Source organism: Echinops telfairi, unplaced genomic scaffold, assembly GCF_000313985.2.
Source record: "Echinops telfairi isolate 266 unplaced genomic scaffold, ASM31398v2 ScPeMD7_7424;HRSCAF=8462, whole genome shotgun sequence".
Lineage (NCBI taxonomy): Eukaryota > Metazoa > Chordata > Mammalia > Afrosoricida > Tenrecidae > Echinops > Echinops telfairi.
This window is the reverse complement of record NW_022111324.1, coordinates 93,714,301-93,741,008: the sequence shown is the minus strand read 5'-3', so window position 1 is coordinate 93,741,008 and position 26,708 is coordinate 93,714,301. Positions and strand designations below refer to the sequence as shown.

The following is a 26,708-nucleotide window of genomic DNA, read 5'->3' as shown; positions in this document are numbered from 1 at the left end:
GTTATTGAAATGTAGCTTGTCTAAATTGGGCTATACTATTCATCTAAAGATTTTAAAAACTTGATCCTAAAAATAGTTCAGTAATATTTAATAAAACACATTGTTCCTTTCATCTGTGTCTTTTTGCATTTTTTAATTGTAGCTAGCTACTACACTCATTTGTGGCTCATACTATATTTCTGTTTGACAGAACTGAGGTAGTTAAGTACCCCCAAACCCTTCAACCTACATGAATACAAATTTGCACACTTGGCTTTATTTGATAGTTAATCTGCTTTCTAATTTATTTTGCTTATATGGGTAGGTTCTATTTTAACTTGAATAGTTGTGCACGGTATGCCATGTTGAATTTGAGTTTTTACCAAGCATTGAAATATATATCTCTGAAATGTCTGTGTTTTAAAATCATGAACTTATCACTTTAAACCTTAACCTCAGACCTGTGGCTTGAGAGAATTTCATGACTATTTGTTCATTTCTTCACAGAAACAAACTGTTCCCTGAATCAGTCATCAGAAATATTATGTATCAAATATTGCAAGGCCTGGCTTTTATTCATAAACATGGTATGTTTCTTTAGAGACTCATTTCGCTTTTAACACTCATTTCTTTAAGACAGTATCCAATCGTGTTATATTGGATAACTACAAGTATGGAAGATGCCTGTGAGTGGCACAAATGGTTAAGTGCTGGCCTACTAGCTAAAAGGTTGGTGGTTTGAACACTTCCAGAGATACCTTGGAAGTCCAGTGTGGTAAAAACCCCATGGAACCCAGCTCAACTCTGCACGCACTGGTTACCCAGCAGGATTGACTCCAGAGCAACTAGCAGCACATTTGGAGTATGTGCCTACACACGCTCACTAGAAATGTAGAGTTTCTGCTCTTGGGAGAAACGATTTTGCTCTACAGTAGAAATTTTGAATGGTTTGCTTTTTAGCCTTTAGTTTCAACCATCGTACACCGATCCTGCAACCTCAATCCTTCCAGTTTTATCATGGAAGTGGGATAAAAAAGATAGAGTATGGGGGACTTTGGGAAAGAATGGAATCCTTTGATGCACCATGACCAAGTATTACTACTTTAAAGGATCTATGGCAGTGTTTCGAAACCTTTCTAATGCCGCGACCCTTTAATATAGTTCCTCATGTTGTGGTGACCCCCAACCATATAATTATGTTTGTTGCTACTTCATAACTGTTATTTTGCTACTGTTATGAATTGTCATGTAAATATCTGATAATGCAGGATGTATTTTCATTGTTACAAATTGAGCATAATTAAACATAAAGCATAGTGATTAATCACAAACAATATGTAATTATATATTGTGAAATGTTTATGTGTTTTCCTATGGTCTTAGGCGACTCCTGTGAAAGGGTTGTTCGACCCCCAAAGGGGTCACAACCCATAGGTTGAGAACTGCTGATCTACGGCCTGGTGATTTATAGATTTCCTTTGTGTTTAGATTTTTTATTTCTGTCCTTTCAAAATAAAGAGTTATTTCTTAAATAATTTAAAGTAGTTTTCTATATACCTATCAAACCAGAATAATTATAAGTAATTATTATTTTAAATAACTATTTATGGAGAATCATTGGATTTTAAGTAATTAGAAAAATGTGTGCTATATTATTGCTGAATGCTGAGCATGTGTATTCAAAAATTTCAATGTATCCCACCTTATGTTTTAAAATCTTCTCTAACTGCTAGAGGAAATCATTTATCTTCTAATAATGCTATGTAGAATTTTGTATAAGGATTATAAGAACATTTCTTAATTTTTTTATTTGCCCCAAAGAAATTGCTGGGGCTTTTTAAATTTTGAAGTTCGTGATTTCACACTGTTAATCCACTGATAAAGGCCAATGATTTGTGAATAAAATAGAAATAAAGGATGTAATTTTAATTGTTCACAATTGATCCATAATCTCCAATCCAAAGTTAATGATAATATGAATAATCTGTAGTGAACTATAGCTGACTCCACAGTGATTTGTGGGTCACCTAAGACCATCGGAAAACACATAAATATTTCACAATATATAATTACTTACTGTTTTGTGATCAATCACTATGCTTTAATTATGTTCCGTTTGTAACAATGAAAATGCATCCTGTATATCAGAGATTTACATGACAATTTATAACAGGAAAATAACAGTTATGAAATAGCAACAACAATAATGTCATGGTTGGGGGTCACCACCACATGAAGAACTGTAGTAAAGGGTCGCAGGCAGCATTAGGAGGGTTGAGAACCACTGCTCTATAGGGTCACTATAAATTGGATCCAACAGGACGACAGTGGATTTGGTTGATTTGGAGGGCAGGAGGGTAGGGTTGTTTACCCTAGAGGGCTTCAAAAAGTTGCTGGAAAATGAAATTTAAAAGGCATTGAGTTTTTCCACAAAATTTTTGAAACCCTCTCATAAGTTTAGAACTAGTTCCTAATGATTATCAACAGACTGCCTTATTTGATCTGTAAATCAAATACAACTATTTAAACGTGACAATTTATGACTTTTCTTCTCTATATCACCAAGGTTTCTTCCATAGGGACATGAAACCAGAGAACTTGCTTTGTATGGGTCCAGAACTTGTGAAAATAGCTGACTTTGGACTCGCCAGAGAATTAAGGTCCCAGCCACCATATACTGATTATGTATCTACCAGATGGTAAGTAGCTTTATGAAGCTCCCCAAAGGCAGAATAAGGAGCCCCAGTGGCACTTGGCTTAAGCTTTGGGCCACTAAGGGAAAAGTCAAAGTTCAAACCCACCAATTGTTCCCAGGGTGAAAGTTGAAGCTGTCTGCTTCTCTAAAGACAGTCATGGAAATCCTTGGGAGCACTATCCTGAGGGTGTTATCAATCAGAATCTACTTAATGGCAATGGATTGGTTGGTTGGTTTGTTTATTTGGGGAATACTTTGTAGCATACTTATTTCCCCTCTGTGTTCAGGTATCAAGTAGAGCTTATTTCTGTATTTATTCATTTGCACTCCTGTTTTAGGCTGCTTGGACACCTCATTTATATTTTTCTCTAGTCTCTCCACTGGCTTGTTGTCAGGACACACGTGTGTCTTAAGTATCTGGTGCTGCTATAGCAAAAGTACCAGCAGTGGATGGATTTACCAAACAAATTAATTCTCTTACAGCTTAGGAGAATGGAAGTCCAAATTTAGGGTGACAGCTCTGAGGGAAGGTTTTCTCTCTCTGTCAGCTCTGGGAAAGGTGGTCTCCTTTCAGCATTTTCGGACCCAGTGCCCCTTGCAGATCTTCCTGTGTCTGGGTATCAGTCTTTCCCTGGTTCTGAAGGAGGTTATTAGCACAGGGGCCTCGGGTTCAGATGCTGTGCTCTGCTAGAGACACTTCTTTCTGGGTGGTAATCAGGTCCCCACTTCTCTGCTTACTTCTCTTTCCTTTTATTCCCTAAGATAAAAGATGCTGCAGGCCACACCCCAGGGGAACACTCCTTCCATGGGATCAGGCCTGTGGTCTGACTAAAGGTGTGGTATCCCACCCTAGCCCCCTTACAGTTGATTGGCTGATCCCATTAGATCCCTTCATTAGGGTGGTTCCATCATTACATAGTTATGTCAAAGCACTGAGAATCACTGCCCAACCAAGGGACACACATTCTTGACAAACATGGTTCAATTCAGGAGACACCAACAACTAGTACTGATGCACAATACTCACTTCGTTGAAATGCATGAACCTGTTGGACACCTGTTGCCAGTCCATCCTTGAAGTCGGTTTTCTTTTCTGTTTCCCTAGGTATCGTGCACCTGAAGTTTTATTACGGTCGTCGGTTTATAGCTCTCCCATCGATGTGTGGGCTGTTGGGAGTATCATGGCTGAACTGTACACGTTACGACCGCTTTTCCCAGGGACAAGTGAGGTGGATGAAATCTTTAAAATTTGCCAAGTTTTAGGAACTCCCAAAAAGGTGCATACTCTTGCTCCCATGCGGTTTTATTTTCTTTTTTATTTTCTGCTTTAGTTTTATAATTTACTTTAAACATGTCTGACTGGGAATTGGGTGAAGGTCTCCGGAACAGAGCATCAGTTTTACCTTCAGCAGTTCACACACGTTTCATTCCTCTCAGTCACTGCAGTCCTCCCAGTGCAGCATCTGCTGCCTGCCGTGGTGCTCTGCTTCCATTCCTCCCCCTGTCCTAGCCCTTCTGAACTTTATCCTTGCGTCAGTGCTGCCCTTTTGACTTCAAATGGCTGATGATTCCAAGGTCTCCATGCCTAGCTAGTGTGAGGTTCCCGGAATGACCTGTCTCTTGCTTGTTGAGAATTGAGCCACGAGGTGAGCTCAGTTCCAGACGTGAAGGGTTGTTATATAACTTTCCCCCAGTTCTTTGCTGTTTTCATTTTCAAATCAACTTAGGCTTAGAGGTTCATTCTCTCATAATCATTTCATTTTTAACAGGGTGGGGTAAGGATTTTAAGACTTGGATTTCCACCAGGCTGAGAGAAAGAAAATCCTTGTTATTCCTTAATGACTTAAAACACCTAAAATTTAGAGTGTAACTGGATTGATGGCCCATTGCTGACTGTGTAAAAAGACAGTCTTGCATAAGCCCCTTGCTACTTGCTCCTAAAATGTTCTTAGTGATCTTATTAACTCTAGGGATCCTGGACCTTATTTTCTCTTAACTCTTCGTTTCCTTTTATATACCTCTTCTGTATGTATCTGACTCCTTGCGATCTAAGTACAGTTCAATGAACGTTACCTATCAGCTAGCACTTACTTTCTGAGATGTGTCCTTATCAGATACCACACAGGTGTTTCATACCTGGAAATTTAAAACTGTGCTCTATCATTTCCTTCAACATTCCTTCTTAATTATATGATGTTGTTTGCTAATTTATATCTCACACCATATAAATTTTTACCATGAGTAAAAATTTATGTGAATCACCATATAAATTTTTACCATGAGTAATTTTCATCTTATTGCTATCGTCCAAAATTGGTTTCTAACACACACGCCCTTATATATTTCTTGTATAGAGTGACTGGCCAGAAGGGTACCAGCTTGCATCCTCTATGAATTTCCGCTTTCCCCAGTGTGTTCCTATAAACTTAAAAACTCTCATTCCCAATGCCAGTAATGAAGCTATTCAACTCATGACTGATATGTTGAATTGGGACCCAAAGAAACGACCAACGGCAAGCCAGGTAAGACCAGTCTCCCTCTAATACCTGTTTAAACATTATTTTAGCTTTTTTAAGAATTAAGTATTTTTTTCAGTGTGTGTGTGAGATTGAATTGTGTTTCTACCTCCACACATACCCCACACTCACTGAGTGTGTGTCAGTTTGGCTTGGCAATTGTTTATGATGGCATTTGGCAGTTAAGTAAGGATATATTTATCTTCCTGATATAAGCAGGCAGTCAATTATTAGAGGATTAGAGTTGAATGCAATAACTTTAATCAGATTGTAGCCCTGATCTGATGTAAAGGGAGTGTGTTACTCTGGGTGGACTAGAGAAACAAATTCACAAACATTCATGTGTATAAGGAAGACTTTTACATAAAAGAGAAATTGTATATTAACAAAACATCCCAGCCCAGTCCAGATTAAGTCCATAAGTCCAATATTAGCCCATATGTCCAACACCAGTCTTTAAATTCCTCTACAGATTCATACAACACATGCAATGATGCCGAGTGCAGGAAGATCACAGGCCATAGGGTGGAAAGCCTTTGTGGATCCAGAGGTGGTACAAGTATCTTAGCGCTGCCGTGGGTCTCCACGTGGCTCCTCCAGGTCCAGGGCTCTGGCTTCCGTCAGCATAGCTCCATGTGTCTTGCCAGCAGGAATGTCTCGCAGAGAGTGTGTCCCACTTCCAAGGAGGAAGACAGGAGTTCCCAGAATCCTCAGGAGAAGGCTGTGCTCACACAGAGGCCTCATTGGCTGTGGCTTGATTGACAAGCTAGACTCTACCCATTCACAAGTTGACAGGAGATTATGTAACTACCACAGGGAGTTTCACTGGAGTGTGGCTTGCTTCATCTTTTATCCTACAAGTGATACAAGGAGAGAGAAGTGGGCAGAGAAGGCGGGACCTGATGCTCACCAAGAAAGGTGATCCAGGAGTGGAGTGAGTGCATTCTTCACACCAGGGGCTGTGTTGAGAAGCTCTTAAACCAGGGAAAACCAAAACACTCAGATCTCTTAAGAACCGTGGACCCACAGATGGTAAGAGGAGACAAGGATTTGCCCTCGCAGTTAACAGAAAAAGTCTTCCCCGAGAGCTGGCACCTGAATTTGGGCTTAAACTGAAAGAATAAATTTTTGTTGTGAAAGCCATCCACTTGAAAATAAGACAGTGCAGATGTCAGCTACCCTCATGGGAGGACTAAGCATATACATATTGTAAAGCTTGTCGATTTTGATGTTTTCCTTAAAGCTCCAAGCCATGCATCATATGTCGTAAGTTAATTTCTAACTACATACCATTTGGGTAGGATTTCAAAAATTGTCACTTCAATAAGTGTTCTGTGGTTTAAGTGCCAATTCCTGATTGAGAAAGGCTTAATGGATTCATAATGAATGATAGATATTCAGATGTATCAGGCTAGTTAGGAAGAAACATCTTGTAATTTCTATAATATAGTAGACTTTTTTTTGCGTGCTCATTAATGACGGGAGAGATACGCGAATCTTTCATCCTTCCATTTGTTGGTAGTTACTGTTGAGTTGATTCTGATCAGCATTCCAGCAGGTTTTCAGGGTTGGTATCCTTTGGGAGCAGATTGCTACTAAGCCTGTCTTCTGAGGTGCCTCTGAGTGGAATTGAACTGCCAGCCTTTCAGCTAACAGTATAGCACTTAACCTTTCACCAGGGACTCCACAAGAAGGCAGCATTGTCTTGCATTTTGACTACCTTATATAGTCTACAGATATATTTCAAGCTCCGTGGTTATTTAAATGTCATGAGTCTACACCAGAGGCCTAAATAAAAAAGTAATAGAGTATTTTTGTCTTACTATTTTAAAATACAAAATCAGTATTAATTTTTTTCAATTCTGTTTTCATTTGTGAAACTTTTTCCAAAAGCCTGGAAGAACAAATGAGAAAGAATAGTTAAGACATTTGAAAATTCCTCAATATAATTAAAGGTATATGTGAAAAGCCAAAAGCTAACCTTATACTTAATGGAAAAAGACTAAAAACTCTTTCCTTGCAACCAGGAATAAGACAAGGTCCCTGCTGTCAAAATTCTATTCAGAGAAATAGAATTTTTATGAGAAATCCTTGCCAGAGCAATAAGACCAAAAGAAGAAATATGAAGTATTCCACTTGGAAGAGAAAGTAGTAAAGGTGTCTCTATGCAAAAAAGATTTGATCTTACATATTGATAATCTCAAAGAGTTCACAAGATAACTTGTAGAGCTAATAGAGGAATTTAGCAAAGTTTCAGGATACAAAATCAGCAAACAAAAATCAGTTGGGTTTCTATATGTTAGCAGTGATAAATCTGAAAGGGAAGCTAGGGAAACAATTCTGTTTGCCAATAGCATCTAAGAATAAAATAATTAGAAATAAATTTAAGCAGGATTTAAACTATGAAAGCTATCAAACAGATTAAAGACAACTTCAATAAATGGAAAGATGTTCTATGTTCTTGGATTAGAAGACTTCATACTGCTAAGATGTTAATTCTTCTCAATGTAATTCCAATAAAAATTCCACCACCCTTTAAAAGACAGAGGTAGAAAAACAAATCTTTGGTTTTGTATGGAATGATAAGAAGGCCCCACATAACTAAAGCAGTGTTGAAGGAGAAGAACAAAGTAGGACGACCCACACTGCCGGCTTTTAAAATCTGGAAGTTACATTATCACAACAGCCTGGGATGTAGACATATAGACCAGTAGATAACAATTGAGAACCCAGAAGGTGGCTAAGTCCATTCGAGAGGGAAAGAAGAGTCTCTTCAATAAATGATCGCAGGAAAATTGGACTTCTAAATGCAGAGAAATTAAACAGGACACCATGCACAAGTAAATGCAAAGCAGGTTAAGGACTTAAAAGTGTACAAACAAATAAAATGATTAGGAGAATAGGGGCAGTGCTGGCAGGCTTACCCTTCAACAATGGATTGCTTATATAATATAATAGTAAACAGCAAAAGACAAAATAAGTGAGACCTCATAAAACTTTTATTCATCAAAAGACTTTACGCCCCCCACCTCACTCCCCAAAAAAAGAAAAGGCAAGCTACCAGCTGGGAGAATATCTTCATACAGCATATTCATATATCTGACAAGAATCAACCCCAAAATATATAAAACTTCAAAAACCTGATAACATTCATAAAATGGGCAATGGACTTGAGTAAACATTTCACCAAAGAGGACGTTTGGATTGTCACCAAACACATGAGAAGATGATCAGCCTCACTACCTATCCGAAAGTTACAAACCAAACCACGGGAGATACCATTCTTTTTCCCACTAGGAATGTTGGTGATGTAGTTGGTTATGAGTTCGATTACTAACCACAATGTCCGCAGTTGGAGACCACCAGGTGCTCCATGGGGAAAAGATGAGGAATTCTGGAGTGGCTGGTGGGTTTGAACCTTCAACCTGAAGATTAGCAACCTGATGCTTAAGCCCCTGGGCTACTAGGCTTTCTTGAGTTAAGAGTAAGAAGAGAAAATGGAATGTATGACCAGTTGCCTCCAAGAACAATTGCTTCCTTTGCTATAAGACCAGAAGAACTAGATGGTGCCCTGTTACTACTACTGATCATTTTGATTGAAGATTCCAGAGAAGAATCCTGATCAAAAGGGGAAATTCAGAGCAGAATTTCTAATTGTCATGAACGCTAGACTTCCAGGAGCCATGAAGGTTGAATGAACCTCAAAACAGTTACCATGAGATGATCTTTAAACTTAAAATGGAAAACACCCCTTGAAATCATTTTACAAAATCTTTAAATAGAACAATTGCTCAGTGTGGCCATTTATATTACAAGAGAGTTTTCCATTCTTGCCTTATTTACTTTTTAAGTTTTACAAATACAATGTGCTTCTCAAATCATTTTTCTTTAGATAATGCTTAAATCAGATGAAGGAACTTTGATACTTTGTCAATCTTTGCTTGTCTGAACTTGTCTAGGCAAGTGATATTTACCTATCTGGAACCTTATTTGCCATTCCTTGCCATTTTCTTGCTTTTATAGGCTTTGAAACACCCGTATTTCCAAGTTGGCCAAGTATTAGGCGCCTCTTTACATCATCTGGACACCAAACAGGCTTTGAGTAAGCAGTTGAAACCACTGGAACTGACGAAGCCAGCTTTGGTCGAACTTGAACCTAAGCCTCTCTCAGACATAAACGATCTGCCTGTTGAACGGCCCGAGCCCAAGCGTAGCCATCAACCACTGCAGGCCATTCAGCCACAACCCAACTTCAGTGTCCCGCCGCCTGCAGAGCAGCAGAGTCACCAGAGACCGCCACAGACACTCTTTCCAAGCATCCTCAAAAACACGCCCGCTGTAAGTTGCCCGTGACGGCGGCGTTTTGTGTGAAATAACTCATTCAGTCGGGGTTTGTTTCCAGGCAATTCTAAACACATTGGGGAAGACAAGTATTTTTCTATGTTAAAGCCCCTGCTCGCTCTGCGAGCCACTTGACGTGAACTAACTTAAAATTCTGTGACTATTTATAAAAAGAGGGAATGAAAGTCATACATTTAAAGTTTGTACTCAGCAGCGTTTGTTTGTTTTTTTTTAATGCAAGGAGTTCAATGCAGAAAATCAGAGTGTCATACAAAAGAATTAGGAGAACCTTGCCGTTGACTCCCTTTTGACTCTGACTTAGCAAGCCCGTTGTACAATGTAGAACTGCCCCAGGGTTTCCAAGGCTGTAGTCTTTGTGGAAGCAGACTGTTGGTGGATTAGAACTGCTTGCTTCTCAGTCAACAGTCAACTGCTTAATTGTTGTACCACCAAGGTTCCTTGTACTCAAGAATACCTTAAGTGGAATAATTTAAACAGTTATTTTACACTGTTTTAGATGCTGAGAAGCACAGTGGGTCTTTAAATGTCAGACTAAGTATAAAGCTTCCTCTTAGTGCCTGGGTTCACGAGCTGCCTTCTCAAGGTATTTACTCCCAAATGTATTTGGCTCGTGATGTGTTAGGGATAACGAGACCTTACAGGACTGTGTCTGATTCTCCACCCAGTCCTCATTCACTCTGCTATCCAAATATAAGTGAGTCACACCTTCCTTCCCTCCCCAGACAGCACCGGTCATATGCTAATGTGCTATTGATTTTCTCCTTGGTGGGGCATCTTAAGTTTATTGTCAGATTTGTGTTTTGTTTCTCACTAGAATGAAAACTCCGTGAGGATAGATAGCGTGTTTCATCTGTTTGTTTTTTATTGACAGACCCTGAGCCCAAAGCGTTACTTGGCACATAGTAGAATCTCAGTAAATATTTGTTGAATGAATGAGTAGTTTCAACAAATGAGTAATTCAACTATGTGCGAATCAGTTTTGTGCACACAGTACTTCCAGTGTTGTGAAGAGCTATCCCACATCCTCTGTGGGATAGCTAGACTATCAGAGAGTTCTTCCTTTTACTGAGCGAAAACCTATTTTGGTAGCTTTTAATGTTAGAATCCGCTCAAGGTTCCTTGACAGTGTGGACCTCCGAGGCCCTTCAGGGTCCAGCATCAGTCTGGCTTTGCAGCCTGTCCTCCTTTACATCCAGAACAGACCCTCCATTTCAAAAAGCTTCGTCTGGTCCTCCTCCTGGGGACAAACGCTGGCACTTTCTGATGAGAGAGGCTTACCGTTTACATTTCCCCTTCCAGACACTAGAATAATAGCAACAATAATAATATCTACCCTTTTGTTCCTCTGATTATGTACTAATGGGTTTTATGCCCTTGACTGCTAAATTTCAAAACACTGAATTAGATAAATACCTCATATCATTACCTCACGTATCCATTTAAGGATTAGCAAATTAAAGATTTTTTTTCCCTTGGATTCTGTGTGTCGTGAGCTCCCATCCCATTCTATACCTGTGTGCAAGGTCCAGTCTAGTCAGAACTGGGAAGCAGCACTGGGGTCATGGTAGCGGGGGTGAGGAAGCCTCAAGGAACCAGAGGAATATAGTGTGTTTCATGGATGCTTTACTACACCCTGGTGACTCATCCCTTCCCTGTGGCTCCTCTGTGGAGGGATTGGTCAACTGTCCCTCTGTGGAGGGATTGGTCAACTGTCTGCTCCAGCCCATTTTATCGGGGGCTCTTACAGCTCTTATGACATTCCATACATCAGTTGTATCAAGTATATTTGTACACATGCTGCCATCATCATTTTCTAAACATTTACCATCTATTTGAGCTTTTGGTATCAGCTCCTCTTTTTTCCTCCCCCATCCTCGTGACCCCTTGATAAATTAATGCATTATTATTGTTTTCATATCTTTTTTTTCCATTTTTAAATCATTTTATTGGGGGCTCGTACAACTCTTATCACAGCCCATTGTGTGAAGCACAGCAAATTAAAGATTTAAGAAGGTGAATATATATACAGGGTCGCCCTGAGTCGGAATTGACTCAGCGGAAGTGAGTGTGTTTGTTTTGAGTTAAGTTAAAAACTTAGCACCTCATTACTTGTTCTCCCTTTGGACCCATTCTAAATTTGTTCTACTTCTTAATATTTTCTGCTTTGTTTTCGATGAACGTTTTTCTGTTAATTGATTGGCTGCATGTGTTGCTGTATAGGAAATCCAGTGCAGGTACATTCTGTCTAGTTAGATCTGTGGAGACAGTAACTGGGGTCCTAGTTTCTTAGGGTTAACGCTTTCAGTTTTTGAGAGTACTTTACACTCTGCATACGGTTTCAGAGGCTTCTTCCTCCGAAGAACACTGTCTGTTCTTAGTCTGGAAGCTCCGCTGAAACCTGTTCACTTTAGGTGGCCCTGCTGTCATTTGAAATACCAGTGACAACTTCCAGCGTCACAGCAACACATAAGCCACCACGGGATGACACAAAGAGACACGTGGTGGAGGAAGGCCCTCAGTGAGATGGAGTAACTGCATCGGGGGCTCCGGCATAGAAACAATTGTGTCGAGGGCACAGGACTGGGCAGTGTTTGGTTCTGTTGTGCACAGGGTCGCCCTGGGTCGGAACTGCTCAGTGGCACCGCACAGCAGGGCTCTGGAAGGGCAGGTTGAGCGGAAATGGGAGCTAGCAATAATGAGTACAGAAAGAAGAACATGTTCTAAAATTGATTGTGGTGGCATTCGCACACCTCTGTTTAATATGATTAAGCCATTGAATTGTATGATACGGAAATTTTATGTCAATGAAACGCTTTAAAAATACATTTGAAAAACAAAAAGGATGTTGGCTCTCAGAAAAAAGATCTGGAGATGTGCTTCTGAAAGCCCATCCATTGAAAAGCCTGCGCGGAGCCCAGCGGAGCTCTGGCACACAGAGGCTGCCGTGGGCGGGAACTGGCTCAGCAACCCCGAGTTTGAGCTTCGGGTTTGCTGTCAGCTTCACTATTTGGAAGACTCCCTGAGCAGGGAAGCTCTTCGGGTCTTACTAGCATGACCTGTGCACACAGCTCCCTCTACAAGTGAGTCAATGCTATGTTGATGGGTCTTCCTCACAGAAGCCAAGTGGCACCCTGGGCCACAAAAGCACTCGCAGGCGTTGGGGTCAGGCGGTGTTCAAGTCTGGGGACAGCTGGGAAGAGTCTGAAGAGTACAATTTTGGAGCCTCCCATTCCAAGAAACCAAGCATGGGCGTTTTCAAAGAAAAGAGGAAAAAAGATTATCCGTTTCGGTAAGATTTCAAATTCATCAGGAAGTAAGTTTTTATCATGCACCATCTTTACTCATTGAATATAAATGCCATTTATTACTGCTTTCTTCCACAATCTCAAGTCCCTTTACGTACCTCTGAAAAGATAGGAATCCCAACTTCTCCCAGTAACACTTCTCAGTGTTAATGGATGAGGGTTATGTTTGTAGGGGTGGCGGGTTCTTGTTGAATCTTGTGGAACTGTAAATTACAGTCATCACCATTCCCATGTACAATCTGGATGACTGTTTGCAGATGCTAGACCCCAGCTTATAAAGTTAATGGTGTCTTCTCATGGTGTTCAGATTTAGTTATCAGTTTGTTGCTATTCTGAACTTTTGGGATCATTTTCTGATTTTCTTCCTAGGTGTTTAAATATGTCCAGTGTGCCTTTTGTTTCATGAGTGGGGTCATCCTTAGTGCATTATTCGACCTTGAAGTGAGGATGGACTACATTTTGGAAAGAGAACATTGAATTTGTTTCCCCTTTGTCATAGAAGAGTAGGGGGAGGAATTTTGGCACGAGGAAATTCCCTAACAGCCGTTTGCCTTGCATAGGACAAACTTTGGTGTTGGGGTACACATACCCTTCCTGCAGAGGAAGAGGCTCTAAGAATTGCATAGTCTTGGATTATGTTTACCCAGACAGTTTCCAGATCAGATCCTCAAGTTCCCTAGATACTCTTCCTTCACATTACAAATTTGGCAATAAACCTGCTTAATCCTCCTACTTTGCTCAAGAAAGTCAACCCTTTCATCATTTCAAATCTCACCCTGCACAGGGTGTAACCGCTTGCAGACTGTCTCCAAAGGAAGAACTGTTATCTTCCACTAAAAAGACTTTCTGCCTTTCCTTGTCTTGTGCCTATTACACCTGTATTATTAATTGATTCCCCTTGAGATGTAACAGAATATTCTGTGGGACTATCTGGTTTTCTAAATCCAGGCATAAAAATGTGCATGCTTTCTCAAGGGACTGTCACGAGTGGACTCAATAGCTGCTGGTTGGTTTGAACTAGCCCTCCAGGTGCTTAGCCACAGGCTACATCTGTGCAGCCCACTTCAGAATAGATGCGTCTCAACAAAAACTGATTTTCTAAGTATGTCACTAGCCCCAAACACCAAAAACCAGACAAAACCAAGAACAAACCTAGCCCATTGTCATTGAGTCGATTCCAGCTCATAGCGACCCTATAAAGGGTTTGGGGGACTGTAAATCTTTATGGGAGTAGGTAGCCTCATCTTTCTCTTGAGGAGTGGCTGGTGAGTTTGAATCACTGACCTTGCAGTTGGGAATCCATCCCCTAACCTACAATGCTACCAGGGCTCTTCAGCCCCAAACCCCTGATTATAAATTACTTGAGTTGACCGCTAAAGAGGCCTCTGATGGTCTTCCCTTCCAGTGTACCATCTTCCCACATTGTAAACCCATCCCCAACTCTAGGTGTTGTAGGTAAGTTGCCAGCATATTTACACAGTCTGTGCTGTTGTTGAACTTTTCTGCTACAGCACCTAGGATTAACAATTATTTTATGTGCTGCCTACTATGAACCGAAAGGAAAAGTCAGCACTCCTTGTCAGCAAACGGAATCTGACTGACTGGTTTGAAAAGGACTGCAGAGGGTGGGTGAGAACCTAGGAGCATGCATGTTGTGATAGAAGCTTCTGTTGACTTTGCAGGCTTCCCGAGTCTATACCCCCAGACGCCAACCACTTAGCAGAGGAGACCAAAAACTTACCTCCCGCTGTTTCCTTAAAATCTGATTCTGAATTATCAACTGCTTCAACAGCTAAGCAGTACTATTTGAAACAATCGAGATACCTTCCAGGTAAGTAGAGAAAGTAAAGGTGTGTGCTGCTAACTAAAATATGGTCAGGTCAAACCCAAGCATCTTCAGCTCTTTGATGAAAGGGCACCAAAGGAACACAGAGTACAACCACAGTTCGAATCGGTGGCTTCAGCCTGTCGCCAAGCACTGTTCTGAACCACCTGCCCCTGCCATCTGTTGGAATTCACACAAGAAACACACATATTTCTTGATGAATATGCTTTGAAAAATAATCGTGTCACTTCTGCCCCCTAAAGCTACAGTAGGAGACTAGATTTTGTTTAAAAAACCGGTGGTGGTTTTTTTTTTTCTTGCTTTTTTGGGAATTAATTTTATTCTTTTTTTTTTTTAAGATACCATATATATTTGTGTATAAGCCGAGTTTTCCAGCACATTTTTAATGCAGTTTTTGTGGTAAAATTAGGTACTTCGGCTGATATTCGGGTCGGCTTATACTCAAATGTATACGGTAGTCGGAGAAAGATGAGGCTATCTGTTCCCAAAAGGCCGCACAGCTTCAGTGCCCTGTATAGGGTCGCTTCCTGTGAGTCCGCGGCAACTTGATGACAGTGGGTTTTTGGTTGAATTAAAAATCACACTATCCTGCACACCCATTTGCAACGTTTTACACAGTGCAGTTTTTACTCTTGCTTAAAATGATGCGATTAATCTTTTTAAAAGCTCATTCTGGCTATTGGGCAGAGCATGCTAGGGGCTCGGAGGGTCTCTCGGACATGGTTAATGGTCACTGCTGATTCTCAGACGGGAGGGTAATGGCTTGTCCCAGCGTAATAGAATGGGGATAGAGGTGGATAAACTCTAGAGCTAGTTTGGTGATGGAACCAGCAGGATGTTGCAGGTTGGTGTGATTGGTCCAGAAAGAAAGGAAAGAATTATTACTGGCTTCTGAGTTTTGAGCCTGGTTGGTGTAGTGGTTACACATTGGGCTGGTAACCAGAAGGTCAGCAGTTCAAAACCACCAGCCACTCCGAGGGAGAATGGTGAGGTTTTCCACTTCCGGAAAGAATTGCAGCTTCAGAAATCCACAGGCAGTTCTATCCTGCCCTATAGGGTCGCTATGAGTCAGCATGACAACGACTTTAGTTTTGTGGGATTTATTCTTTTTTTGGGTTTCTGGGTTCTTGACTTGGAAACTGGGAATGCAGTCCTGTTAACTGATAGGTAGAATATAAGGTGAGGAGAGGATCGTGGAGGTAGAGCATGAATTTGGGATGGTGGTGCAGTGAGTCGAAACGTTGGGCTGCTAACTGAAAAGTCAGCAGTTTGAACCCACCAACCACTTCATGGGCGAAAGACGAGGCTGTCTGCCTCCAAGAAGATTTGTAGTTGTAGAAGCCCTATGAAGCAGTTCTGCTATGAGTAGGATTGGACTTGGCGGTGGTGAGTTTGATTTATGAAACATCCAAGTTGTTGTAGCTGGTGGGTGGTTAGAAACCTTAACATGGAGATTGGGAAATAGATCTTGACTGATGGAGGGGGTTCTGATGTGTCTTCAAATAGCATTTTGGGTCTAAATCCAGTGTGAAGACGCATTTTTAAAGTTCAAACAAATCACTTTTTAATATCACGGTGTATCTCCCTATAGAACTATGTCTCTAGTCTAATAAAAGGAGGTGACCTTGTTCTTCTGTGTTCTTATCGGGACGACCATTTCTAGCTTTTCAAATGCAGCCAGCAGGCTCCTGGGTTCATCTGAGTTGCCGTTCACACCTAAGTCTCCTGAAGTCAGCCATAGCCCTTACTGTCTCAGATGCTGGCCAGGGAGAAGGGGGAGGGAGGACAAGAGAAAAGGTTGAGGCTGGCTTGCTAGCAGCAACAGATTCAAGCTTAACAAGCTTTCTTGTGCATGTTGTAGGCAATCATAAGTTTCAGTTCCACAAATCCAATAGGGATCCCCTCCGATTGCCAACAACTAGAGAAAGGGGAAAAATGGAAATGAGCCAAAAGGGTAGAGATGGAGGGATGGAAAGCCAAAGGCATAGTGGGTATTGTAGGTTAAGTAAGTGGAAGTGAATTTACGGAAGCATGCTTGGTGGGAGGGGGAATTGGGGGAGGGGTCAGGGCACAGTGCTGTATTGATTGGTGAAGAAGAAGCTGAATTATGTCCAAGAGGTGGGGAGGGAGGGATGGGTATGGAGGCTTCAAGGGCAGAGTTAAAATTATGTACTTCGGAGAGATTGTTGAGCAACAATTGCGAAGATCTAATGGATTAAATAATTTTCCTTTTTTTCATTTTAAGCAAATTGTTTAGTATCTGTGACGCCAGGATGAGCCTTGGGAAGAAGATATGAAAAACCCGTGTTGTAAGATTGGAAACCTTTGTACATCTTGATAGAGAAAGAGTTGGGGGCCGGGAGATGCTATTTTATGAGTAGCCATATACGAAGTGAACGTACAGGAGTGTCCTCAGAAAGCTAGAGACCGAGAGCTTAACTCTTATGAGCAAAGGATGGGGATTAGAAATTTTACTACACAGCAACTTTTTCCAAATAGAAAATGTAAACTGGGCATTTTCTATCATTCTAATTTTTTTAATGGAATTATTTTATGAGTTTTTAGAAATCTATTCTTGATCTCAAAGCCCCAGTTCTTTTTTTCTAGCCACTCCATGGGAGAAAGATGTGGCGGTGTGTATCTGTAATGATTTACTGCCTTGGACAGTTCTATCCTATAGTGCTGCTGTGAGTCGCAATCAATTCGACAACAGTAGGTTTGATATTTGGGTGGGGGAGGGGGTGTAGGGGGAGTATTCTTTCTCATATGGTCAAAATTTCACAGCTGTGACCATTAGTTTAATTTGAGGAAAACTTTGTGCTGTTAAACTTAGATTCTTAAAAATGGGGAGTAATATTTTCCCAAGTTGGTCTCATTTGGGGTCCAGGGCATTCTCATATTATGGACATACTTCTTTGCCAGCAGACAGGAAAAACGCTAGTACTCATTAGGCAGCTTCCTCTTAGATGCCTGTGGGAACCTGGGAAAATCAGGGCTCTGCTCTCCAATTCAACTTACTCGTAATTTGCCAGTCAGGGCTTTCTGGAGGGACAACATCTAAAGAGTAGGCCAAAATGCGCCTCTCCAAGCTCCCTGAGGCTGGATACAGATTTATTATTTAACCACACATTACAAATCAGGCCGTTGTTACTGATTGGATTCTGACTCAGCAATCCTACCTCCCTCTGGTTTTCTAAGTCCGCAGTGTTTATGGAAGCCGATTGCCACATTTTTACCCCCTATGGAATGGCTGGTGAGTCTCAACCAGCAACCTTTTGCTTAATAGCCAAGCACATAGCCACTCTTCCGTAAGGCATCTTTATCCTATCAAAAAGATATGATCGTGCCTCTTGGACAATTTCAGCATTCCCTGACTTCTGCCACTACCTGGGTGGCACCCCACCTTTTGATAGCACATCTTGGAAATCCCTGTTTCCTTCAGCATGGCATTTCTCATTTGGAAAGCTTGTTACTTGTGCTCTGCATTGTCAACAAGGAAGAGGCCGGTCCTACCCACACAGATCCCCGGAGCTCCACTCCCCTGCCTTTGAGAGGATTCCGAGTTACAGCACCCCTATGAGACAGAGTAGAACTGCTCGGTGGGGTTTCCAAGACTGGCCTTGTCAGGGGAGCTGACAACCTCAACGTTCTCTTAGGGGGAGCTGGTGGGTTCAAACTGCCAACATTGTGATTAACAGCCTAGCACTTAACCCACTGTGCCACCAAGGCTCCTTTGAGTGTGAAGGCACAGAGGAGAGGGAGGGTGCAGCTCTACCTAGAGGGGGTGGAACCATCTTTATGTAAGAGGGCAGGGAGCTGGGCCTCAGAGTGAGTGCAGAAAAGGGGGAAAACATTCTAGGCTGTGTGGGTACTCTGAACCTACATGTCTGGACCCACTTGGTAGATACATTCATATTATTCATTCACTCAATAACATGTATCAAATATGACCCAGGAACTTAACTGTCCTAATTCTTGTATATATAACATTTGTCTGATTACCCAGTGCTTCTGTAACACACATATCACAAATATGTGCCTTTAAAGAACAGAAATTCATTGCTCTAAAGACCAGGCACTAAAGGATCTCCCCTTGTCAGTGGCCCTAGTTCCGTGGCTGTAGAAGGTGCCTCACCTGAGCTCTACCCACCCCCCTGTATATCTGTATCTAATTTCCCTTTGATATTAGCCATCCCTCAGAAGAGATTTGGTTTAGCACCCACCGCCCCTACTCGGTCTGACTTTATGAACATAACAAAAGAAAGCCCAAACAGAGTCACAGGCATAGGAGGTAGGAGTTGAGCTGGTGTTTTGCCCAGTAGGCATTATCAACAATAACAAAAATGGCCCAGGCTCCCCAGGAGTTTATAACCTTGTGGAGAGAGGAGAAACAAGAACATTAACAGGTAGCGATAAGCAGCTCATGAAAAGGGAGGGAGGAGAAAGTAGGAATGGTTTCCAGGGAATGTCTCCTCGATTAGGTGACACCTGCACTGATACCGCCAAGGTGTGAAGAAAGCCATCAGGAGGAGGGGTGTTTCAGGTCGCCGCCGCCACCGTTGTGGTGCAGTCAATTCCAGCTCCTGGCGGCCCTGGGGGGCACACACACCTGCCCCCTGGAGTGCCTCTGCTGGCCTCTTCATGAAAGCAAACCGCCACAGCTTTCTCCCTTGGGGGGGTGGCGCTGGCCCACCATGCCACCAGGCTGTCTCGTGTTCCAGGCAGAGATGCAAGAACTACACCACAGCACGGGCAGCTGTGGCGCAGGGAAGGCAGGAAGTCGTCAGCATTCAGATTAGGTAGCACCTTTAGGCCATCAGGGATCATTCGGATTTGGTTCCTGGTCCAGGCGAAACCTTTGGAAGGGTTTGGGGTTTTATGCAGTCAAAAGGACCCCTGGCTGCTGTGTGGAGAGTGTTTACATAAGGGCAGGGGGAAGCCAGGATGGGAGCCACCGCACTCAGCCAGGGTAAAGAATGTGGTTTACAGAGAGGTGGACTTGTGGTGTGTTCTGGCAATGAACCTGCTGCTGGATTGTTAGTGGGAAGCAAGGGGGAGGCGAATTGGGTGCCCGAAGCCTGGGTGGACGCATTGATCTTTATTGAGATGGGGAGACTCAGTGTGTAGGTTGGGGTAGAGACGAAATCTTCCTTGACAGTTGGGGGTGTCATCTTTAAGACAGTTGGAAATATTCCAATGTAGAAGGGTCAAGCAGGCAGTCAGATGGAAGAGCCTCGACTGAGCATGAGATGACAGGTTTAGGAGTCCCTGAGTGGCGCACACAGTTAGGTACAGTGCTCCTAACCAGAAGACTGGAGCTTCCGGTCCACTCCAAAAAAGGACTGGAAAGTTACTTCTGAAAAAACTGAGCCATTGAAAACCCCATGGTGCCCACAGATGGGTTCACCGTGAGTGGGACTCGACTCGACAGCCATCGGCTTGGTGTTTGTGGCACCCAGAGGCATGGAAACCCACGGGCTTGGCCAGGATCTTCGCTGGAGAAATTCTGTAGGGAAAACCCTTGGGTGACCTTTAGAAGGGAGAGGTCGAGGAGGAGGAGCTAAAAGTAGCTGAGAAGCAGCAGCCCACCAAGTGAGGGGGACGAGGAAAAGGTCCCCCGGTTTGGACTATAAAACCTGCCACGATGGAAGAGTTGACCTAAAAAGGGATCGCGTGGTGCCGAGCTGTTGGGCCGCCTGGGCTGGACATTTTCCAATGAAGTTTAACCGCACAAGGCTGTTGATGACATCAAGCCTCACTGAGCAGTTTCCGCGCGAATCGCGAGGGGGAGGAAGGAAAGTGGGCACAAAGGCAGGAATGGGCTGTGTAATAGAGGGGGGGACCGAGTGTGAGACTGAAGAAGGGGTGACGGGGACTTGAGAGACGGGGTCCACTTGAGCACAGCAGAGACCTCTGCTTTAACCAAGGTCGACAGAGTTCCAGTGGGTGTGCACACTTTGGTGTGGGAGCAGCGAGAGTTGGGGTGTGATTGCGAAAGCAAGACAGGAGGACGTTTGTAGAACGTGGATTCCAGGGGGGAGACTTCCCCCCAGATTACAAATTAAAGAGGAATTGAGTGTAGTTGTCTGATAGAAACTGAGCAAGTTTGTTTAGAAGAGAGCCAACTGGTGGTAGAAAAGAGCATTTGTAAAAATTTTCCAAAAGATAAATGGATCTGAATTTCTCCTAGTTCTGCTCACTGATGTTGTCTTCAGGGCCCCTGTTTAGTGTGGATGTTTTCTTTTAGACTGAAACCAGTCTAACAAAGTGCAAATTACTCTGGGTTGGAAGCATGGTTCTGATTAGACCGAAAGAAAGTCCCCAGATTCAATCGAACTGTTTGAAGTATAAGCTTAGACCTTTCTTTTCCCCATGGTCATTCTCTCTATTGACTATGGCCCTTTAAGCTCTGGGTGAGGAGGTTAGAGACCAGGTAATAGTTTAGTTCAAGCCAGTAGATAAAGTTTTTTGAGCACTTCCCAACCCCAACTTGAACCAGGCTCAGTACAAAGGGTAAAAGCCAAGTATGTCCCTGAAATTTTGTTTTATGATCCGTAGTTTTTGGTTTGCCTTTGTGGTAAATCGTTAGAAAATAAGACGTGTGTCACATCAGCCAGTTTCCAGGACAAGTATAATTCAGCGACACTAAGTGTGCTTAGCATGTTGTTCAACCATCACCATGAACCATTCCCAAATGTTCCATCACCCTTAACAGGAGCAGTCAGTGCCATTATTTTTATAGTCGAGTACTTTCTGGGAGTAAAAATAATAATATCCTTGGGGCCCTCTCTTTTTCACCATAAAGCCAAGTAGATAAGGGTTTATTAAGCTTCAGCCTCTAGGATGATGAGAGCTATAGGGATGTACCGTGGAATTGTAGGACATCGTGACCTTGTACTGTAGGAACTGGCAGATCTGTGACGCTGGCTGAGATGCAGGAGTCTGAGTTCTCAAACGAGCAGCCGTGTGCTCAGAACACAGGCAGAGCACTCACACCTTAATCCCTTTGAAACCCTGGGCTGTGGCTACTTCTCTACCCCATCCATCACTTCGATTCTTCTTTTTATTCTGTTTATGCAGTACCCTGTGTCAGTTCTATACTTGCCTCTCCAGCTGCATTTTATGAATGTCTTTCCCTGGAATTCAGAATTCCTGTGGGGGAAAGGAGGGCCCCCAACAAATCATCATAGGTCCGGTAGGTGCAATTGTACAGCGTTAATAAGTAAATATTAAAGTCATAGAGAGCATGAGAAATAGGAGAGAGATTGAAGTAATGGAGTCAGACACAATTCATAGTAGCATGCTCACCTCAGCCCCGCTTGGTGGTCCTCGTTGGGAGAGCTCCGGTGGGAGAGCAGGAGAGATCCGCTTTATTGCTAACCAAGGGTTATAATTACTTAGGGGGGCGTGATTACAGGTAACCACACGTCACAGGAAGGGGCAGTACAACAGGCATACACATCATAGGAAGAGGATGTACGATAGGCATAAGCGTGACAGGAAGGGGATAAGTTAGGGGTGTGCACGTAGGAATGGGAGGGACTAGAGATAGACATGTGACAAGATGGGCGGACCCTACTTTCATGATTGCTGCCTAACCCTTGATCACCCTTGGGTGGGCTTGACCTCTGGGGTCTCCTACAAGGAAACACAACTACTATCATCAGAAGGGAGTGGACGCTACTTGTGGGATAAACAATGGTGACTGCTTGCTCTAGATGGCTGATAACCCTTAGGGAGAATAACCCATGATCTACTTCTGATGACCTCCAAGTTATTTGCAAGCAGCTAAGTTTGGCATATTTTGGGGGGAGACAACTTGGGAGAAATCCTTCTGTTTCCCACAAACTCCCACACGATCTGGGCCCCACTCACCCCCATCCTCCTTTTGCTTGTCCTGCCCATGCCGACCTTCCTGAGTTCTTTCCCCTCTCAGCTGATTGGAGAACCTGTGCTCCTGCTTCTCCCAGGTGCGCACACCTCCTCCCAGTGAGCCCTGAACATTCTTCACGTGTCAGCTTGAAGTTGCTTTTTTTGAAAATGAAAAGACTGGCTTAGTTGCTTCTGTTCTAAAGCAGTGCTTCTTAAACAGCACGCTGGAATGAGTGGGGGAGGTGGGGGTGGGGGGCAGACTGCACCAGCAGGCACTTGCTCTTTATCCTGGTTTGTGGGCTGTAGCACAAACGTTTTTAATGACTTGGTTGAATACTTTTGTTTCTGAAAAGGACCAAATAAGTTTGGGAACCTGTGTGTGTTCTAAACACTTTGCATGCTGTTGATTGTAACTATTTAATGCCTCTCTTCTTAGATTGTAAGACCCAGAAGGGTAGACACAGGTTTGTGCTGTGTCGTTCACACTGCTTTTTCTCCAGTACCACACGCTCTGCCTGGCACGTAGTAGGTGCTCAGTGAATGTTTGCTAACTGATGTTTGACCTCATTTGAAGTGAGAGATGATGCTATATGGAGTTCTACTTCTGAACACAGTGTTGGAGATGTATATTTGATGTTCAATAAAAGCTTGTAAACTAATCATTTAAAATTCTACAGTGTGTCTGTTTCCAATAAATTTGGAGTTACGCTTCATCTTTAAAAAGGCCTAGAATCCAACTGATTATCTTCAATATTCTATTTATGTACTTTACAAAACCAACTACTTAAAAAATATTGCCAAGGATGATGGAATTAAAAAATTATATTTTGAATAGTTCAAGGCTTTTCCTTTGTTGAAAACAGGGTTCACTTAAAGAGATGATTCACGTTTCCCTCTACTTTCTCTTTGGGTAAAAATGTTTTTATATGATGGATTAAAAAAAGTACATTTTTTTATTGCTAGGTAGTTGCCTATTGTATATCTACTTTATTAAAAGCCCAAACCCATAAGAAACTATAGCGTATAAGAAAGGGTAGTGTATTACCAGATAGAGTGGTTTTGATGTCATTATTTTTGAGGGTTGATTATAAGTAAGATTTGAGGCTCATACTTCAGGATTCAAGATAAGGGATTTTATTACATATCTCATAAATATGAAACTTAAAAAAAAATTCATTGACTGTCAAGCAAAAGTTTCCTACTTCCTGGGAACAGTTGGTAACACCCTAAATGAGCAGAGCCCTCAGTGATGATGTCTGAAGGAAACACTCGTGTGTGAGTTTAGGTGGCATGACAGCCCTCCTATCATCTCAGAAGTCTAATCGTATGTAATTATCAGTGGACAGGAAACAAGGTCAAGTCCTTCTCAATTTTTAAAATGAAACAAAACAACTCGCCAGATCCATAGATTAAAGCTGTGGTTAGCCACTGGTGCCCATGGCTGACTCGATTTATCACTCAAACCCACTGCCATCCGGTCAGTTCTGACCCATAGCAACCATAAAGGGCAGAACTGAGTTGCTCCGTTGGGTCTCCAAGACCGTCACTCTGTCAACAGACAGCCTCATCTTTTTCCCTTGGGGCGGCTAGTGTGTTCAGACTGATAGTTTGCTCTGATCTCATTTCTATGTACATGTTCATTGCCTTCTCTTTTACCATGTCTAAGACACAAATCAGCCATGCAGGTGGGTCTTTGCTTATCCATTGTGCTACTTGCCAAGCTCCCCTGAGTTCTTGGTCCCCAGTTTTCCTTACTATAGTACGCGCACCAGGGGAACGCATCTCTTTGAAGAATTGCTCTTCACTGCCACACACACTGCCTGACACGGAGTAAGTGCTCAGTCAATATTTGCTGACTGACTTGTAGCCTCCTTTGAAGTAAGGGAATTAGGGGTTTTTACAAGACGTTTAACAAGAATGTCAAATGTTTATTATTACTTAACCAAGAAACCCAGCTCGCTGCCATCCAGACTCTGCTAAAAAGCACATCAGGTTAGGGTCCATCAAAAGGCAAGTATTTGCTACATGGTTGCCTAACTTTATTTCCATTCTCTCCAGTTATTCCTAGTCTCTGTTTTGAATGTTTTATATATTTTTGCCTTGACATAGATGACCACCCACTCACCTTTGAAATGCTTGTTTTGTTCTCCGAAGGTGTAAATCCTAAGAATGTGTCTTTGATAAGCAGTAGAAAGGACGCGAATCCATACACTTGGAATAATCCGTTATTCTCTAAGTCCTTGGCGCCCCTTGGGGCAGAATTTGCTTTCAAGAGAAGCAATGCAGGTAACGCAAGAGTGTATTTCAAATATAAATGTATGCATTTTCCCCCTCCTACAGATGGTTACTTTTAACTCTGCTGCAGCTGCCTACTTCCAACTGGGATGTGTGTACCCCTGGGGTACAGAAAGATTGTCCAACTAAGACTGGAACACAGATAGAGTTTTAAAGGGGATTGTTTGCTAGAACCTCACTTTCTGTATGGATTCTTTCTAAAACCTGAGCTGCCTGGGGACAATGTGTCTTTTCAGAGCCATCCTCCTCTTGCTTTATAAAAGACGAGAGTACTCTGACTGCAGCTTCAAGGGCACTTCAGCTTCTCCTGGGTTGAAAGTATCTGAGGTGCCAATCCAAAGGCACCTTGATTTATCGATGTCCACGCTGAAAAAGGAAATAACTCTGAGGGGGGAGCAGCCCTTTTTTAAGTCAAGTGGTTCCCAGTTCTTTGTAATCTAGTCCAGTTTAGTTCAGAGCAAGCCTGCACGAGGTTTCTTAGACTGGAAATCTTCCAGAGCAGAAAGCCTCATCTTTGTTCCATGGAGCAGCTGCTGGGTTTGAACTGCAGACCTTGTGGTTAGCAGCCTACTGCTAACCTGACAACACCACCAATTCTTGATTTTCACAAAATTGAAAGAGGACTGAATTGAATTTCTAGTAATTTTTTATGCTAAGTCCCTACCTGATTTTTAGCCTCTACCCTAGAAGGGGCTCAAAGAATTTAGTGCAGTGCTGTAAGAAAACACCCTTCCTTCCCAGCCGTCTATCTGTGTGGACACTTTCTCAGTGTTTCCGCCTTCTGTTAAAGTTGGAAAGAAAGAGGGGGAAGGAAAAGTAGAATGGAAGCCGAACCCTAGCTAGCGTTTCTAACAACAAGTAATACTCATTTTTGAGCATTTGAACTACTTGAAAAATACTCTCACCCTTCTCATTCAGAGCTGTTTCTAACAGCAGCAACTTTTCCTATTTCATGACCATAATTTATAATGTGTATTTTGTTTGATTAATGATACACAAAGAATTATTGCTACTATACCCTAAAAACCATTTTTAATATATGGACGATTCTAAGAAGTAATTTTGAAGAGTTTAAGTCTGTAGACATGGTGAAAGATCAATTTTTAAAACTTTCAAGCTTAAAGGTATTTTTTATATGGTTTGGGAGTAGTGTGCATATGAATTAAAAAATCAGTTTTAAAGAGAAAGAAGATTTATGTAAGATATCTGACTTCAAAAAGGAACATGTTTATATATTTTCTTAAATATCATCACAGATGAGCATAAACTCACAATGGTATTTGGGTTCTATTGGTTTCATTTAAAGGAACAATATAATTTATTTTCAAATGCCAATAATTATAATATGTCAGAAACTGACCTCCTTTGCAACGGCTAAACTTAAGAGGAATAACTTTAGGTGTCAATTGAAAAGTGTGTCAAGAGGAACTGGATTATTATTTTTAAATGTAGGTGATACTGTATCAAAGAAGTTTGAAGAACTCTATTGTAGCAAGTGAGTAGCCTACTAGGGTATTCTGATTTGTTGTCGTCTGCCAGCCCACTTAGGACTTCTTATGAGTTTCCCAGACTCTTTTAAAAACTCAGCCATATCCACTTACGTGTGCTGAGCTACACCCCACACTGCAGCACGACCCAGGGACTTGATTTTTACCAACGATTTAAAAATAATATTTTCTCTGAACCAACTGAGATCATATACCATATATACTCAAGTATAAGCCAAGTTCTTCAGCACATTTTTAATGCAGTTTTTGTGGTAAAATTAGGTGCTTCAGCTGATATTCGGGTCAGCATATACTCGAGCATATACAGTAACTGATTTCCAGTGAGCGCTC

At 42.1% G+C, this 26,708-nt stretch overlaps 1 protein-coding gene across 4 annotated transcripts in view; it reads left to right on the top strand.

Annotated features, from left to right (window-relative positions):
* MAK (male germ cell associated kinase) overlaps window positions 1-26,708 on the top strand; it is a 62,004-nt gene that overhangs the window by 21,122 nt on the left and 14,174 nt on the right. For all 4 annotated transcript variants that reach the window (XM_045298250.1, XM_004712190.3, XM_045298248.1 and 1 more), the window contains exons 5-12: window positions 487-566; window positions 2,546-2,678; window positions 3,780-3,951; window positions 5,029-5,196; window positions 9,214-9,528; window positions 12,669-12,841; window positions 14,540-14,688; window positions 24,730-24,861. In XM_045298250.1, coding sequence (XP_045154185.1) covers window positions 487-566; window positions 2,546-2,678; window positions 3,780-3,951; window positions 5,029-5,196; window positions 9,214-9,528; window positions 12,669-12,841; window positions 14,540-14,688; window positions 24,730-24,861 — 1,322 coding nt within the window. The remainder of the gene's footprint in view (window positions 1-486; window positions 567-2,545; window positions 2,679-3,779; window positions 3,952-5,028; window positions 5,197-9,213; window positions 9,529-12,668; window positions 12,842-14,539; window positions 14,689-24,729; window positions 24,862-26,708) is intronic.